Genomic DNA, 18,772 nt, shown 5'->3' on the forward strand with positions numbered 1-18,772 from the left:
TTTGCATCTGGGAGAGACAAGAAGGCAGTCGATTGAGTTTGGACATAAGTTGCTTTGTTAGTTCACCTGACTTTGGTAGCTGGGTAGAATGCAGTTTCTGGGTAATAGTCTTGCTTGTATTTTTATCTGTTGATAGTCTTGCTTTTAATTTGGAAGTTGAGAGAATGGCGGCGAACAATCTGCTTTACCGCTGGATGTCGTGGGATTGTGGGCAGCCTGCGGAAACGTAAGCGGTCCTCTGGTTAAGGCACTGGTTCTCGACTGGGAGTAATTTTGCCCTGGAGGGGACATTTGGCATCATCAACCTGGGGGTGCTGTTGGCAGTTAGCGTGTAGAGGCCAAGGATGCTGGTAAGCATTCTATTGTGCTAAGCGACCCCCTCGCAACAGAAGTTCAGAATGTGAGTAGTGCCAGTGCTGAGCGAGTGTTGTGCTGTGTTACAACAACACCCACAAAGCTCTGTTGTATGTTGTTTTACTCGCCATAGATAGCGCATGCGTATTTTCTACCTTGGCCCTAAAGAATGGCCAACCTTTAGTAAAGATGTGATGATTGAGGACGGACTCATCCTTGTTTTTAACAAGACACATTTGTACAAACATGCCTTTGCTAGCTTCACGTATATAAGACCATCTTTTTCTGTGCTGCTTCATGCTTTGCGTTTTTTACACATTATGAGGGTACTTCAGGATAAGCAGACAGTTTGATAGTTGGCTGTTTTTAAGATTTTTTTTTATTTAGTAATGAAGTATTTGGTATCACTCAGTGTTAAGGGGGTACCTGATTTTAGACTTTATAAATTGCATCAAGGATAACCAAATGTCATCCTTTAGCTCCATGCTGTATAACTAGGAGGCGGGGAGATAGAAGGTGGCAGAGAGAAAGGATCATAGAATTTATACTGCAACACTTACCTATTGGTAATATAAATCTTAATTACGTGGCATGAACCCAGATCATTAGGACTAGTACAGCACTGTGCCTATAGATGCTCAATATAAGTACTTGGTTTTTATTTGAAATAAGGAAAATTCTGTACTACTGACTTGACTAAAATTTAAAGAGTATGCCACTTACTGTTTGTAGGATATGACAAATAATATGAGCCTTCTTAATTGTACATAAATATACTATAAAACCTTTTCTCTAAAACTGAGTTCTCTCAACAGCAAATAATTATGCATTTCAGTACGTCTGTGAGCAAAGTAAATTGTTGCTATCTCTCTCAGAGCATATATTTCTGTGACATCCTCTGAATGAAGGTGTTTCCACATGAAATCATGTCTTGATAGGAAAAGCATGCTTATCTGTCTCTGTTAATCCTGTGCATGAACTAACTGCTTTGCATCATAATCAAGGCTGTGCTGGTGATAGTCTGCCTATTTTTACTATATACTCTCTAAAGAAATATGCCTCTCCTCTTCAGGGCTTGGTCCATCACAGATTGGAGACCTGAAAAGTAGTCTTCTCCACCTGATAGAGGGAAGATTCAGTGTCTTTGAAACAGAAATTAAGATTTGTATTAGTTAGGGCTCTTCCTGTTTCAAGTGTACTTGGCCTGAGCCCGAAAAGGGCGTTTAGAGTTCATATAATTGAAAAGGCTAGTGCCTGGCACTTGCTATGGCTGTGGGACCCAAACAGTGCTCTTGGCCTAGCTTTACTTTACTATGCTGACTTCATCTGTGTTGATTTGATAGATCATAGACCCAGCCTTCTCAAGGTCGGGTCAGAGTCTCTCTGGTTGCAGGGCAGTAGGAAAGGGAATGTGGCAAGTCTTTTACAGTGTCATTATTTTTGAATGGATTGAAGGAGATTGCCATAGGTTGGGCCGTATGTCATATCTGGATTTGGGTATAGATTTAATGTCCCCTATGACTGAAAGTACAGAAACCAATCTTTTTCCTAATCCTGTCCTCTTTTGCAGAAGTACCACTGTAAGCAGTATCTTGTGCTTAAAGTTGTATAAATGTAAAAATCATTAGCTATCATTGTATATGGAGATGATTGTATCTTAATATGTGTTTTTCCTTTTATCAGAGATCATCAATATATTCAACACCCCCACATATGAAAGATCTCCAAAGAAGTTCCTTTAACTCTCTTTTAAATAACAGAAATATCTTAAACAGATGTTCTGTTTTTTTTTTTTATGAAGTGTTTAAGAAATGCCAAAAGTGGATAATACCTAAAAGAGCTTAAAGGTAATAGTTCACTAAAGAAAAGCTTCCGTGAATCCTCATACAGAATCTGTTTCTTACTAGGCTTCATTATATGGTTGAGTTTTTAATACCGGCAGAGAATAACTGTAGGTGAAATAAATGTTTTTAAGCAAGAGATATTTCTGGGAGAATTAAATCATCCAGAGCTTCTTGGCTGATTTAAGTACGACGTGTAAATAATTGCTAAGTATAGTCTCTCATGATAAAAGTTGGTTAAAAACACTTATTTTCAATGCAAAATGGATTAAAGAGTTAAATGTAAAACCCCAAACTGTAAAACTGACAGAAGAAAACATAAGGAAAAACGTCCGACATTGGCTTTGCAATGATTTCATGGATATGATGCTTAAGAGCACAGGCAACAAAAGCAAAATGAGATAATTGGGATTACATCAAACCAGAAAGCTTTTGTGCGGAGACAACAACAGGGTGAAAACGCAGCCTACAGAATGGGAGAAAATAATTTGCAGGCTATGTATCTTGCAAAGAACCAAAACCCCCAAAATAACACCACCACCGTCTGATAGATGCACAGAACAAATAGGTGGCTGCCAGAGGTGGCGGGAGTGAGATGGGAGCAATGGGTGACCGGGGTCCCCCCGAAATAAGAAATTTTTTAAAAGGAAGAAAATCTTGCAATACGTGAAAACCTGGATGAGCCTGAAGGACATTAAGCGAAGTGGAAAAAGCCAGCCACAGAAGGAAAAGTACTGCCCGGACCCCTTGTGTGAGGCAGCTAAAATAGTCAAGCATGTAGCCGAGAATAGAACGGTGGTTGCGGGGGGGCTGAGGGAAGGAACAAATGAAGAGTTGTTATTCCAGGGATCTAAGGTTTCAGTTACGCAACACCATCAAGTTCTAGAGATCTGTTACACGACACTGCACCTCTAGTTAATGAGACTGTGTTGCTTACCTAAGCTTTTAAGAGGGTAGATCTCCTGTGAAGCGTTCTTACCACAACAAAAACAAACCAAACAACACTCTTCTCTGTAGTGCCTGATAGTGAACCTTCTGCTGGCATCAGTGTAGTTGTGAATGTGCTCACGGTGGTTCTCAGCGATTTTCATTTCCTTATTAATGTGTATTTGTGGACTGTTGCTGAGTCTCATCCAGAAGGGACATACTTTTTCTGCCGTAGCTGGATGAACTCATGGATGGCTGTGTCAGGCAGGGAAAGAATCCTGGCTTAAACCAGTAGTATTGACGGATTAGATTGGTTTCACGTACGCAAAGGCTAATTGAATCCTTGGGGTACTAGGAGTTAGGACCTGTGCTGGGAAGAAACAGGATTTCGGTAGAGTTACTTAGCTCTCTAGGGATACAGTAAGTCTTCTAAAGAAGATTCGGACCTTCTCTTTCCTCTAGATCAACTGTAGGCATCTGCAATTCAATCCTGACAAAGTCTGACCAAATATTTGATTCCTTCTAACAATGGGGTTAGATCTGGAATTGTTACATTACTTTATGTGTATTTCCCCTTTTAGTTCCTACTGCTGATTTTTTAAAATTAAAATTACACTATGATTCAAATTCTTTTGTGCAGATATTTTTAACAGCACAGGGTTTAACGTAAAGAGTGAAAAAACAAGTCTTCTCCATGATGCCATACCCATTCCTCACTAATAATCACTGTTAAAGGGTTTGGGTCTGTGGAATACAGAGGTGGTCTTGGGTTTGGATTAATGCACTAGTAACACATGATAGGCTTTACTCAGCACTAAGTGTTCTTAGCTTTTAAGGAAGGGTACAAGACAGATCCTAAAGTTTGTTTGATAACAGAAGTAGTGAAGGTCTAGTCATGTCCTAGGAATGACTTTGAAATGTTCTGGTCACTCCATGTGTGGGATGCAGGTGGCCACAAAAGCCATCAGTTCCCCCGGGGGTTTTATCCTCTGCTGGTTGTTAGGAGTTTCCTCAGGGGTGTATGTTAGCATCCGTTCTGCAGTGCATCTTATCAACTGAGTACTGATTACTTGATAAACATTCTTGGTAACGTAACTTTTGCCTGACTCTTTGTTTTCTTGGATTTGTTATACCCTTACACATTCTCTGAGTCGCTATTGCAAGGAAGATTTGACCAAGGGTTATTTAAAGTTTTAAATAACAATGTATCTGATAAGAGCACACAAATACATATAAGAGCTACCTTTTTTTTATGGTTCTCTACTATGGTTATGATGTATCTTACCCCTATTCGACTGATGACCGGTTAAGTTTGCTGGTAGTTTTTCATGATTACACATCATATCACAATGAATATCCCTGTTTATATGCCTTTGTGAATTTGGGCAGGTGTTTTTATAGGCTACGTAGAATTTCTGGATCAAAGGGATGCACATTTAAATTTTTATTACTCTCCCAAACTGTCCTTCAGAGTTGTAGTGTCCTCAACAGAATGTGAGAGAATGCTTCCCTCTGCTGCTTCCTTCTAGTTCCACGTTGTCTCTCCTGAAAATTCTGTGAATTTGGCAAAATATATATCGTAATTTTTATTTTACATTGGAATCAGCAGGCTTGGGATTAGCTTGAAGTTAGAGGGCTGATAAGTGATGGATCTAGATTAGAGTTGAAACCTTTGATAGTCTGCTTTTCTTTGACTTCAGCTGAAACTGCAAAATTCTTCTTTGGTTTTATTTTATTTTTCCATTTTAATACTTAGATCAAATTTAATAGCCTCCTTTTGAGAAAGTCACATTATTTCTGTCCAACTTTATTCAACGGAAATCAATGAAATAGCCAATTAACCTCTGCTTTTGAATGGAGCTCTTCATTTCCTGACAGTAACATTAACTCACGTTATGCCACTTACACGTTTAACATACTTACTGGTAGTACCAATATATAAAGATAATGTCATGATTTTACTGGACTGTAGTCTTAGTTGCATATTAACCCAATGCATAGTAAATAATTGCCCAATCATTGAAGTTACAATATTTCACAAATGTACACAACTTCAGCTGTATATGCCAATGAAAATTTCACATTAAGAGATAAGTCATGGACTAACCTGTATTTGTTCTGGTTTGGAACAGTTTAAATGATGGAGTGAACAGGTTTTTGAAGCTGATTCATTATGACTTATAAAAAAAATGTGTAAGAGTACCTTCTACTTCTGGGTCTTTTAGTTTGTTACTTTCATCAACAGGTATATTTGTAACTTTTTTCCACATCCTCTCAGTGAATTTATGCCAACATTCTTCATGCTTGAAATATTTTGTTTTTCAAATGCAACTTTATGTACATATGTGGAAAGTATTTCAAACCAGCCAAAACATTTTATTACTAAAATTTTAAAAAGGTAGAATACATCTTTTTTTGGTCAAACTTTATTAAAAACAAAACTGTTTTAGGGCTAGATGGGAACTTGTTTTTCCTTTCAGGTGGATTATACCCCCGCTTGCAACTTAAAGGTAATGAGAGAAAAGTCTATAGAATTTCTCAGGGTTATTTTAGCTCCCTTTGCCATTTAAAACTGGATTAGGGGCGCCTGGGTGGCTCAGTGGGTCAAGCGTCGTTCTTTGGCTTAGGTCATGATCTCACGGTCTGTGAGTTCGAGCCCCATGTCAGGCTCTGTGCTGACATCTCAGAGCCTGGAGCCTGCTTCGGATTCTCTGTCTCCCTTTTTTTCTGCTCCTCCCCCTCTCTTGCTCTGTCTGTCTCTCTCTCTCAAAAAAAAAAAAAAATAATAATAAAAATAAATAAAAACATTAAAAAAATTAAAAAAATTTTTAACATTTATTTATTTTTGAGACAGAGAGAGAGCATGAACAGGGGAGGGTCAGAGAAAGAGGGAGACACAGAATCTGAAACAGGCTCCAGGCTCTGAGCTGTCAGCACAGAGCCCGACGCGGGGCTCGAACCCACGGACCGTGAGAACATGACCTGAGCCGAAGTCGGACGCTTAACCGACTGAGCCACCCAGGCGCCCCAGCGTTAAAAAAATTTTAAACAGGAGTAGATATGGACACATTTGCTTCCTATGATCTAAATATTTCTCTTTTCATAAACTGCTCTAAAATGTCAGTGTGAATTTAGGCATAAGAAGTAACAGCAATTAGAGAAAGTTTTGGGATTGTGAAAGTAACACTAATCTTCCCTGAACTAGATTTATTGATAAGCAGTTGTTCGGAGTTGTTCACTGAAACTTCCTTCTCCCTTCCTTGTCTTCCCATTACATTTTGTTGCCTTTATTATAGTTCCCTGAGAATCTATAATGCATCCTGTACATTTGCTTCAGTCTCTCTTTCTTCTGCCAAATTGTGAGCCTGGGGTATTAAGTGTGTTGGTTACTCACCTTATTATTCTGTTTGTGGCCTGGAACATAACAAGTATGAATGTTGAATTCAACCGATCCTTGACAAATACTATGCTGTGAAGTTGACAATTCACTCTATTTGCTAATCCTTAGCCACTGCAAAACTATTTCTTAAATTTCCTTATTAGTTGGGCGAATCACTTTTTATATAAAAAGATTTAATATATGTTAATTTTGTATAAAGATAATTGTTTTATGTACTCAGAGGGTAATTACTGATAGTTTACCATCTGTCTCTATTTTAATCAGTCTCTTCTGTCTTCCTATTCAGTTGTTGTATGCCGTGTTTTATATATGAGACCCAGTGTAGTTTTTGATGGCTTTGAACTTTGGGGTTTCGATATTTAGAAAATGTGCAGAATATTCTGTGATCTTCTTGAAGTTATGTTTGTAGCTTATTTGGATTTGGGTGTCCTTCCTCCTAAGGAAATGTATATTGTCAATAATTGGTAAAATGAGAAGGGAAGGGGATTTTGTAAGTGCCAGAAAATGATGCAGTACTCCAAAGAGTAGTGTTTCTTCTGAAGGTGCTGGTGCCTAGGGTCTTTGCTGATCTTTGTGGCCCTAGTGACTTTGGTTTTAACAGCTGTGTGGGGACAGAGACAAGCTTTGGTTTGTTCGAGATGAGGAATTGGAATCTTGGACATATCCGCATTCACTGTCCTTGCCCAAGATAAAAAATAAAATTTGATCTGAAACCTTTTGGTAAAGAATATCTATCTATCTATCTATCTATCTATCTATCTATCTATTTATTTATAAAATTTTTTAAGTTTATTTATTTTTTGAGAGACAGACAGCATGAGCCAGGGGAGGGGCAGAGAGAGAGGGAGTCACAGAGTCCAAAGCAGGCTCCAGGCTCTGAGCTGTCAGCACAGAGCCCGACGCAGGGCTCGAACCCACTAACTGTGAGATCATAACCTGAGCCGAAGTCAGACGCTTAACCGATTGAGCCACCAAGGCACCCCAAGAATATTTAAAAAAGAAGAAAAGAAGGAACTGATGATAAGATACTGAACATTTCTGGGAAAATTGGAAATGAGAGCAGTAATGACAAGAAAATGGTAGTTCCTGGGCTAAGAGAATTTCAAGGAACTGCTCAGTAGCTCCAAATCCTAGAGTGAAAGCAAGACATAAAAAGTCCCGGTTGGAGAGACAGCCAGTCTTACTTGAATGTCTTGGTATTTCCCGAATTTTACTTTTGTGCCATCTCATAATTTTTACTGTGTGCACACATTACCTAGATTGTTACTTAATATTTTAAAACAGCCTTATGACATTATGTTTATGATTTTATTTTTAAAAGAAAATGGTTATATCACAACAACATATGGAAACCCATACCTGCCATCAATAGAACACATCTGTAAAATTAATCGAGGAAGGGAACGAAGTGACAACTATGTCCTTTGTCTCCTGTTGAGCATGAATCCTATCTTCTCTTGTAAAGAAGGAAAAATAAGCTTTGAGAGAGATTGAAGATGCCCAATACACTCCTCCCCTTTGATTTTATAGGAGGAATTTAAAAAGATGCAAAAAAGAAACACTGTCTTAGGTGATTCTGTCTAACTTGACCGTGTGCTATGCAGGATCCCTTGCGGTATGTCCTACAGAGGTCATGGGCTGAATGTGACAGGTCCAAAGCGGGAAGGAAGCATTGACATTGTGTATGTCTGAGTGCCTACTTTGTGATGTTTATCATTTATGTGGTGCTGCTCTAAGCTTCTTATATTGAAATACTCTTTGTTTTTTCTATTTGAAGCTCTTTTAAGAGCCTGTGCTGATGGAGGTGCTAACCGCCTATACGATACCACGGAAGGAGAGAGGGAAAGGTATGCTTTCTTCTAGTCAGTGTCAAAAATACCACTAATTCTATTCTTGGGTTGGTTTTCTTCTCTCCTTGGTAAATGATGACTATTAATTTTACTTCGAAGTGAACAGAAAACCACCTCAGTGAGAGACCTGCTCTGCCATGTTAATATTATTTCTTTGTTTTGAATGTATCTCTTAGAATAAGTAGGCCAACCATGTTATTTATTTATGTGCTTATTTATGTATTCATTTATGCTTAAAGTTTATTTTTGAGAGAGAGAGAGAGAGCATGCACATGCGTGAGTGGAACAGGGGGGAGAGGGGCAGAGAGAGAGAGAGACAGAGGGTCTGAAATAGGCTCTGTGCTGAGAGCAGACAGCCTGATGTGGGGCCGGGACTCACAAACCCTGGGATCATGACCTGAGCTGAAGTTGGACGCTAAACTGACTGAGCCACCCAGGTGCCCTGGCCAATCGTATTATTTAACAGTCCCTCACTCTGCTACTTGAAAAGTCTCATTAAGTAGCATTATCAAATATTTGTATCTGGGGGGACTTTGAACACTGACTAAAATAAAACCAGTAATGATTATTTGAGTTGTTATTCAGTTTAAATGAATGAAAACTGGCCTTGTAAACAAATGATACATTCTGTTGTAGAAGCAAGACTTTTGTATTAGTGTTAAGTAAAGCTAAATATAATTTAACTTCATTACTTCTGAGTTATGCACCCACATATTTTAGGAGATAAGTTACTTATTTCTTTTTTTTAATGTTTATTTTTATTTTATTTTATTTTTATTTCTTTAACATTTATTTGTTACTGAGAGACAGAGAGACACAGAGCACGAGCAGGGGAGGGGCCAAGAGATGGAGAGACACAGAATCAGAAGCAAGCGTCAGGCTCTGAGCTGTCAGCACAGAGCCCGACATGCGGCTCTGACTCACAGACCGCGAACTCATGACCTGTGCTGAAGTCAGACGCTCAACCGACTGAGCCACCCAGGCACCCCAATAACTAACTTCTTAATGATTTGGTATCTGTACTGTCTGATTTCCCAGATCTTTGCATGATGAGCTATTTTTAGGCAAGGGAATACGTTTGATGAAAGCAAATTTAAATCCAGCTCATTGCCAACATGTTTATGGTTCAACCTCCTGGCAAACATAAGAATTTATAGTCCAGATATGAGTAGACTAGCTGTGAAATTTAGTTCTGCTTCTATCATATGTGTTATTAAATGTACTGAAATGTTTATAGTTTGAGAAATCACCTCCTTGCTGCAAAAAATAAAATAAAAATATTATGATTCAACAAATCGCAGGTGTGAATTAAATATATGTAGTTTGAAATGAGGTAAAATACATCTTTATGGCATCAGAATTTTTAACTTCAGCCTTCTGTTGGAGCTGCTTTTTGAAAGCAGCCCGTTGCTGCTTTTACAAGGAAAGCATGTTTCCTTTGAGACGGGGCATACTAATGTCTAGGGCCCGGATGAATTATCAAGAACTATGGCAGTAGAGACAGCCTAGGAAACAATTTAAATTCTTAACACTTTATGGTTCTTTATTTTTTAACTTTATGGATTCCTCTGACCATATTCCCTAAGACCTGACATGGACAGTGTATGAAAAATACTCTAAAAAGCGCCTGGGCCAGTTGGTTCAGGGAAGAGCATGATACCCAGGAGGCCAAGATTAGGACCTGGAGATTGCATTTCATGCCCGTAGCCAGCTTGCTGGCGAGGGATCCGGTACTGAGTGCTGTTTCCCTACGGGTAGGTGCAGCTCATGAACATAATTACATGAACCAGAGCTGTGAACAGATAGTAACACAGTGCTTCCCAACTCTGCTCTGACCGTCAGAACCATCTAGAATGCTTGTGAAAAAAGTACAGATTTCCCTGCTGATTGCTTTTATTGGATTGGGTTGGACGCTCATAAGAGAGAGAACATTAGAACACCCTAATAAGAGAGAGAAATGTGAACTTTCATTCACGTTTAAAAGCAAAACAGGTGACCAGGGTGGTAGAGTGAGTATCATCATTTTTGCCCAGATTTCAAAATAATCATTTCTAATATTCTTAACACATTTATCGATAATCTTATGGAACTTCCAAAAAGATTTACATGATTTTATCTAAGAACCATTTGCCCATAAATGAAGATGTTCAATACTAAGATGTACTTTCTGTTACTTTTCTCATTATAATAATGCGTCTGCAATGATTCATACTCAGATACTTAGGGACAAGGCTGGCCTGGGTAGAGTGTCTAATAGGGAGCTGAGTAAACTAACTGCCCCGTGTGGGAATTGAATCTCATTAAATACAAACCGTAACCGGTTATGCTAATTGGATGTAGGTGACTAAACGTGATTCCTATTTTTTCTCACATTTTTGTCAGAAAAGCAGAAAAACAGAATTAGAAAGGAGAAAACACAGGTTTTGAAAAGCCGAGTATGGTTTGTGGACCACCGCTTGGTTGGTTTGTATTTGTTTATTTAATGCCGTATCTACAATGTAATACCTTATAATTATGCAATAAAACATGAATGTGTAGAGAATCTTCTCCAGCTGAGGACAAAATGAGCTGTTCACACATTTGAAATGGAAGGAAGGGAGACTGATGTAGACACCAAGAGAGGAGCAAGGGGAGGAAGAGATCCTGAGGAAGGACAGAGCTGAGGCGAACATCCTCAGTGACTTTATGTCTGATCCTTACCAAATGCACTCAGCTGTCTACACCGTCTTCATAAATGTTTGTCAGTCTTTGTTTCAACTCTGAGAGGGGCCACTCCGTATTTATCAGGGTTGACTTTTCATAAAGAAGTCCGAAGTGTTTTTTATTGCTATGAAAATAATACATGATGATTTAAGCATATGTTAGGAGGTTGAGAGAAGCAAAAAGGAGGCAAAAAAAAGATCTGTTATTCCTTCCTAAGTAGTAAAGAGTTACATTGAGTCTTCCTATTGGTTCCGCTCTTTGGGAAGACAGAAAATGTGACTAATTTTTCTTGTTCAGGTGAATATAAGCTTGCAGAATGGAAGCTCGGTGGTGCCTAGAGAATGTGTGGGAGTATGAGAGATTCAACAAATATTTGTTGATAAATGAATATATTGTTGCAGTCACTCTGCTCTCTCTTCCCATAAGGTTTTGAGTGTCTTCGATTGAGCCTCACATTTTAGATGAACGGATTACCTCTGCTCTGAGGACTGGCAGGTTCTGACTTGGGGGTGTGTTCAGTCTGGACATCAGACTGAGGCAGGTTGAAGACCCAGTCAGGGAATTGTAGGATGGGCACCGCCCATGACAGTGGGGTCTTAGCTTTGGTTATGGACTCGAGATTAAAGAGGAATGCATTTTAGGAAGACTCCATACTTTGTACTCCCATACTTTTTTTTTTTCTTTAGTTGAGGGAAAAAAAATCTTATTTGGTTAGCCAGTTTCTCCAACCTTATTTTTTAAATCATCTGAACTATCCCCACTGATTTCTGACTTCAATGTTATATTGAGAGTGGTATATTATATCCTATATTATATATATTTTTTATTGCTGAAATATAGTTGATCCACAATGTTACATTACTTTTATTATGCAACATAGTGATTCCATAACTCTGTTTCCATACTTTTTTTTTAATGTTTATTTTCTTTTTGAAAGAGAGAAAGAGACAGAACGAGACAGAGCGTGAGCAGGGGAGGGGCAGAGAGGGAGACAGAATCCGAAGCAGGCTCCAAGACTGACGCGGGACTTGAACTCACAAACTGCGAGATCATGACCTGAGCTGAAGTCAGACGCTTAACTGACTGAGCCACCCAGACACCCTTGTTCCCATGGTCTTAACTGACTGTTTTCCAAATCCCAGATATCTGTTTTTAGAAATGTGGGGTACTATGGTGGTATATTAGATGTGTGGGCCAATACCCCCATTTCTGCAGCTTCAGCCTAATAATGAAGTCACATGTCTATATTTTGATAGGTGTCTGTGATTAAAAACTCGTATGGTGGCCTCATAACATCCACCTCCTGCTTTCTGGCAAGTAGGTCAAACCCACCATTGATCTGAATCAGCATGGTAAAGCTCAGCCTTGTCAGAATAATCACAGGAGGCCGAAAGGAAAAAACAAATACGAGTGAGGCAGAATAAGATTTTCTAGGAGGATTTTATGAAGCCGATTTTGCTTCTTGCCCCTTGTTGATAGACTTTGGAGGGTTTTGTTTTTCTAGTGACAGTTTTATTAACGTTAAATTAGATCGGGAAAGTGTAAATTGTCCATGTCAAAGAATATGAAAAGATTGTTATTTATGGGTACCAGGTGAACAGTAAGGATTATGGGAGAGTTAACCTCGGCCCTCCTCCCATACCCAGTCATTGCTATGTCTGCATCTTTCCCAGATACCCTAAGAGAACCACTTCTCCTCTCATCAGTTCCTAACCAAGGGTGGAAAAGTTGTTAACTATGCAGTAATTACCACCTTTTCCACCAGAGGGAATATTACAAACATATAGAGAAGTACACAGACTATAATGATATAGCTCAATGAATTTTTACAAAGGGGGGGAGCACATGAACGAACAGTACTGAGATCAGTAAATAGAGTATAGCAGCATTGCAGAGGCCTTCTTCATGTTCCCAACCCCCAGTTGCCATCTCCCCTCATAGGACACTGTCTGACCTAATTAATGTTAGATTCATTCTACCTATCTCTGGCCTTTATGAAATGGGAATATATTGAATTTTGACTGTGTGGCCTTTTTTTTTTAGGATATAGAATTGATAGCTCTTTGAACCCGAAAAATGGATTAAGAAACATTGCTATAGGTTCTTAGAATTGTGGTCACAACTAATTATGGTAGGAGGTGGAAGAAGTGAGGGAATCAAGTAGAATAGGAGAGGTATGGAGACCAACTAGAATCACAAAATCAATGCCACACGAAAGTTATTTGATGGTACGGGAAAAATAGTTGATATTGATGATTCTTTAAAAAAATACTTTTAAAGGGATGTCAACATTTGTAGACCTTATTCTATTAGAAAGTTGAGGTAAACTAATCAAAAATAAAATACAATTACAGTTAAAAATAAAATTAGCTTTTGAATGAAACAGGATCACTCAAAAATATAATCCAGTGACAGAATTAAGAATGTAGCATCTAGCTTATGGTTCATTCATTCATTTTATTCATTCAAACTTTTATTGAATAACTTCTCTGGTTAGATATTTTGATAGTTACTGTGAATATATAAATAAATGATTCCTGCCCATAAAAAACTTAGAGTGATACAAGTAAAGGAGAAATTAGTGTGCAATATGTAGATTATAAAGCACATAATGAGAAAATTCTAGTCCAGTGCGATAGGTTCTATGACAAAGAAAAACACAGAGAATGGACAGTTAATCCAGAATGGGCGTATTAGAAATAATCCTGAGGATCCTACTGGAGCGTAAAAGGTTAGGGACACAGAGTGGTGTGTGTGTGTGTGTGTGTGTGTGTGTGTGTGCGCGCGCGCGCGCGTGTGTGTGTGTGTGTGTGTGTGTGTGTGTGTGTGTGTTGACTAGTAGGGAGAAGGGGAGGTTCTCATGTCTCCTGGATAAAATCTAAACTCCTGACCTTGAGAATCGGGGTTTGTCTTTTACTTCTCATTTTAGCCAAGCTGTTTCCTCTGTTTTCTCCTTTGTCCTTTCTCCTTGCTGCCTGGGCTACAGAAGAAACTTTGGATAGTTATTTATTAGCATGTATAAACCAGAGTGCCTTCTATCTAGAAAGATTTTTCATGTTTTGTCTGAAATCACATGTAGAATACATCCCACCTATTTTCAGAATATTTTATATTTACATTGCATTCGAATCCCTATCTAAATGAGTCTTTTATCATGAAATGAAGATCCTTGCCTTTAAATTCATTGGTATTCTGAGAGCATCAAGAATCTAATGTTAAATGTGATAATTTATTTGAATTGTGATTCTAAAGGACATAGAGTCTTTGAAACTCATCTGTGTACTTGTCTAAGGGATAGCTGTGGATTTTGGTATCATTAGTGTGTAAGGACTTGAAATGGGGTGTGGTGGTATGGTTTCCTGGTTAGTTTTCTCAGAATAATTGATGAATCCAGAATCCTGAATGGGAGATCCTACAGATGATCATATGAACATTATTCGAGCTTAGCTCAGATGGTTAAGGGCTGCTCTCTGTTGAATTTAAAAGATCAGCATCTAGTAAAAATTCCTTGAAATCACACAGATGACCCTTCACGTAAACAGTTGTTAACGTTGTGGGTTGAAGAGGAACTTGTGGGGCTCCCGCAGAAAAGGAGGGCTCATTCTTGATAGCTTACTCCCATCAGACCATTAATTTTCTCACACATAGAACTTCAGACTTCCTAGCCTTATATATTCTCGCAGCTTTCTTATCAGCAGATCAATACCACTTTTCTGAGCGATCAAGTAGGAATAAAGCTGACCTGACTCTAAAGCTTACTGTGCCCTGGCTAAACCAACTTCAGAATGGGATTTAAATAAACTGAATAATAAGAGGTTCTGATGTTACAGATTATCCTCCAAAGTCATTGTTGTTATCATTAAACCAGGCACCTGGCAGCAAGAATCAGACATCCTCTTGAAGGAAGCATTGACCTGTTTCCATAGGATTACCTTTGAACAATTTTGTCCTCTCTGTCCATTCACTGCAACAGCAGGATTTCCACGTTGGGAACTGTGAAGTGAGAGGGCACATACTCCTTAGTGAGGTCAGGATTCAAAATCTGATCTGGCGACTTCATTACTATGAGACTTTGGCCAAGTAATTCCACTTCCTTGAGCTGTAGTTTCTCTATCTGCGACATTTCAAGGAGAGATCAGGATCTTCTGGAGTACTCAGCGAGATCATAATGAAGAAGTGTATTACTCGGGCTGGTTATACAAGAATTGGATAAGCCAAGAGGGTGGAGGGTGGCCCTTCAAAGCTATGATGTGATGAATTACAGAATAGTTAAATGCGTGTATGATATAGGTTTCGATAATAGCTGTAAATATTCTTTCATGGTTAGTGCATTGCATGTGGTAACTGAATAGCTTCCAGCTCTTTTCATATTGTTGTTGAAATGAAGGAATATGGTGTTCAGCTTCTCTGATTCCTTTTTTTGTTTGTTTGTTTTTAGTCAGCTTTGTTCAGGTATAATTTCATACAATAAAATCCACCCATTTTAAGCACACAATTCAACAAACTTTGAAGTAATCTACAGGTATATCCACCAGCAATCAAGATCAGAACATGTCCCTCATCCCGAAAAGTTCCCTCATGTCCCTTTGCGTCCGTTCCCAACTTCTGTATCCTAGCTCCTGCAGCCTTCTGGAATGCCCTATAAATGGAGTCATTCAGCTTGTTGTCTTTTGTATCTGACTTTTGTGACTGATCACATGCTTCTGAGATTGAGCTTGTGACTGTATCAGTAGTTTGCTCCATTTCACTGTTGAGTGGTACTCCATTGTATAGGCCCACCAACAATCTTGTTTGTTCCTTCAAGGTAGTTGATAGACTTGATTCGTAAGAATTGTCTTTTTAGTTGGCATCTGTTGCCACTTTTTTCAAGTGATTCTTTGGGAGGAATGTTAGTTCTTGTAGTCAGAACCAAACATAATTTTCAAAGTTGGCACTTCCACCGTGGAAGGGTGCTCAGTACTGTTAGTTTTTTATGGAATGAGACAACAAATATAAAAATTGTTGTGGAATAAGTTGGTGTCAAGGATCTGAGCAGATACTGTGATCTCAATAACGTCTAATGTTTAGGACAATTGATTTCAGTCTCCCTGTGACTGTAATTTTCTGAGTGATTGGCCTTCATTTTAACTAATGCTCACACATTTAATGGCATAGTTAAAAAAAATATACCTTCAGTATGTGTGAACATATATAGAAAGGAAACAAGTTTGTACTTGCTTAAGGAAAACCAAAGATCACTGGTTTACCTTGATTTCTTATAAGCCTAGCCTTAAGCAATTATTTAGTCATTTGCTTTGACAAGTTTCCATTAAAAAGTATTTATGCCATCAAATTACTAAGTCTGTAAGCGTGTCAACATTACTGGGCCTTTGAATTAAAATGATGGAAGGTAAAAATGATTAGCACATTTAAAAGAAAATTTGTAATAGGAGTCTTTATTAAAGAACCCTACACAATAAACTGTGAGGACATATTTTTCTTGAATTGCTGATTGAATTAGTTTCCTAATATATTTTAGTCTGTTGGTTATCAAATGCTATAAATCAGAGATCTCAAAGTTATCCATGCATAGCTCTGAATCATTTGGGGGGATGTGGGGAGACAGAATATGTATGCAAAGATGCTGTGTTTGTCAGATCATGCATGAAGTCAAAATAAATTTTCAGAGTGAAATCATTTTAAGCAGCCACAGGAAGTCAGTTTACAACTAAATTTAATCAGAGGCATTGTTCTTTATGGCTATTCTATTTCATAAAGTATGTTCCTGACAAAACCCTTTTCCTTTCCTGCACTGTGGATGGAGCCTTCAGAAATAAATTACCTTCAGATGATTTTTCAGAGAAACCTGGATCATCTGTCAAAAGTTCTGAGTAACACATGGCTCTTTTAATTTTACTTTTTAAAAAGAAAGGAACTTGAATTGTCTTAGCACTTGTCAGTACAATGTAAGAGCTCATGTTTTTCAAGTTTTTTGGTTTATTTTCAGTATATTATAGATTGCTGAGTTAGGAGTAATAATTAAGAATCACATATGTGTGTATGTGTATACATATGTTGATTAAAAAGTTGTAGAATGGTCCTTCACTGTCTGATTTTTCAGACTCGTTTCAGTGTGTGCGCATATGTGAATGCACCCCCACATGCACCTAGATATTTCCTATTTCTCGTTATTAAAATTTTGGTTTTGTGTTATGAGACCAAGAATAAGCACAATAACTCCAACAACAGGACACATGTACTATTCGTTGACACATCGTTATAAGACATGAAATTTGAGTGGATGCTGGATTTGTACCTGCGCCAGCTATGGGGACAGAAAAGTGACAGCTGGAATTCAGTGGGAGCAAGGGCTAGTTAATAAATTTTCTGGGAATATATCCAAATGGCACTTACACCAGGATAAGCTCTGGACTTGTACCTACAGTCCTGGCTTAGTGATCTGAGAGGTGTTTGACACTGTATTCCTTGAAGACTCCAATTTTGTCTCTAGCCAGAAGTTCGAGAATATGCCGAAGAGTCTCAGAAAGGCTATTTAAAATACAACCAAAAACATCTTATCACTGCAAGAATAAAATCATTGTTTGTATGTAAGTGTGTATGTACATGTGTGTATGATATATATGATGTAAATATCATATTTGTATGTGTGTATGTATATATTATGTCTAATGTGCTTATCTCTGGATACTCTATCACTTCAGAACGTCGGGGGAAGGGAACTTAAGTGATGAACAAGGAGACACTAGTGTATAAATGCCCAGGCTGATAGGAACTATAATTTAAAAAATCATGAACATTAAAGATGTTGACTTACCAGTCCAAATTGTATGATTTGGAATTGCACTTAGTACTTTTCTTGAATGAGATTCACCATGTTTTGCCTGAACTGTAGGGAAGAAGTTGTCGGTCCCACAGGATTTCGATCCATGAGCTCTGTTTTCAGCTTTGGATGCTTGGTTACGTCCATTTCTGCTGGATACCGTGTTGGGGTGCCTGACACCTGGGATCTGCTCCTCAGGGCAGGAGGAGCCGTGAAGGGAGCACTTGTGTGAGCACTAGCAGTCTTTAGCAATGGTTATTTAAAATATTGGTGCCATCTAGGGGCGCCTGGGTGGCTCAGTCAGTTAAGTGTCTGACTTCAGCTCAGGGCATGATCTCCCCATTCATGAGTTGGAGCCCTCACTTGGGCTCTGCGCTTAGAGCTCGGAGCCTGCTTGGAGCACTCTTTCTCTCTGCCCCTCTCCTACGTGCTCACTCTCAAAAATAAGTAAACGTTAAAAAAAATATTGGTGCCATCGAAATACTGATTTCCTACTTGGTCAGTTATTTTTCAAAACCATGGGAGTATACATTGAAAGGTCAAGGAATTAGTTTTAACATCACACGGAGATACTTTTTTATAGAACACCATGTCTGACCAACTTATAAAACCCTATTCTATAACAAAACCCTCTTTTAAAATTCTTTCATAAAATCCCTCTTCTGCTTTCTTCCAAGTCGTATACACTCCTTTCAAAACTCAGTTCCCTTGGGTTTCCCCAGAAGTCTTTGTTTCCTCAGACCTAATTCAGGCATAAATTAACATTTTCTAGGCAATAATTACGTATCATTGCATATTATGTTAAGATTATCTGTGGGTGTTTCTACTTAATTTCACACAATTCTTTGTTGTTGTTTTATTTATCGTGGGAAATAAC

General features: G+C 38.4%; 1 protein-coding gene across 13 annotated transcripts in view; it reads left to right on the forward strand.

Annotated features, from left to right (window-relative positions):
* Positions 1–18,772, forward strand: part of TPK1 (thiamin pyrophosphokinase 1) — a 343,981-nt gene that overhangs the window by 133,283 nt on the left and 191,926 nt on the right. For 5 of the 13 annotated variants that reach the window (XM_027075683.2, XM_027075684.2, XM_053217938.1 and 2 more), the window contains one exon: positions 8,300–8,369. The exons of the other annotated variants lie outside the window; for them this stretch is intronic. In XM_027075683.2, coding sequence (XP_026931484.1) covers positions 8,300–8,369 — 70 coding nt within the window. The remainder of the gene's footprint in view (positions 1–8,299; positions 8,370–18,772) is intronic. 13 annotated transcript variants of the gene reach the window in all.

The sequence above is a fragment of the Acinonyx jubatus genome, chromosome A2 (assembly GCF_027475565.1).
Source record: "Acinonyx jubatus isolate Ajub_Pintada_27869175 chromosome A2, VMU_Ajub_asm_v1.0, whole genome shotgun sequence".
Taxonomy (NCBI): Eukaryota; Metazoa; Chordata; class Mammalia; order Carnivora; family Felidae; genus Acinonyx; species Acinonyx jubatus.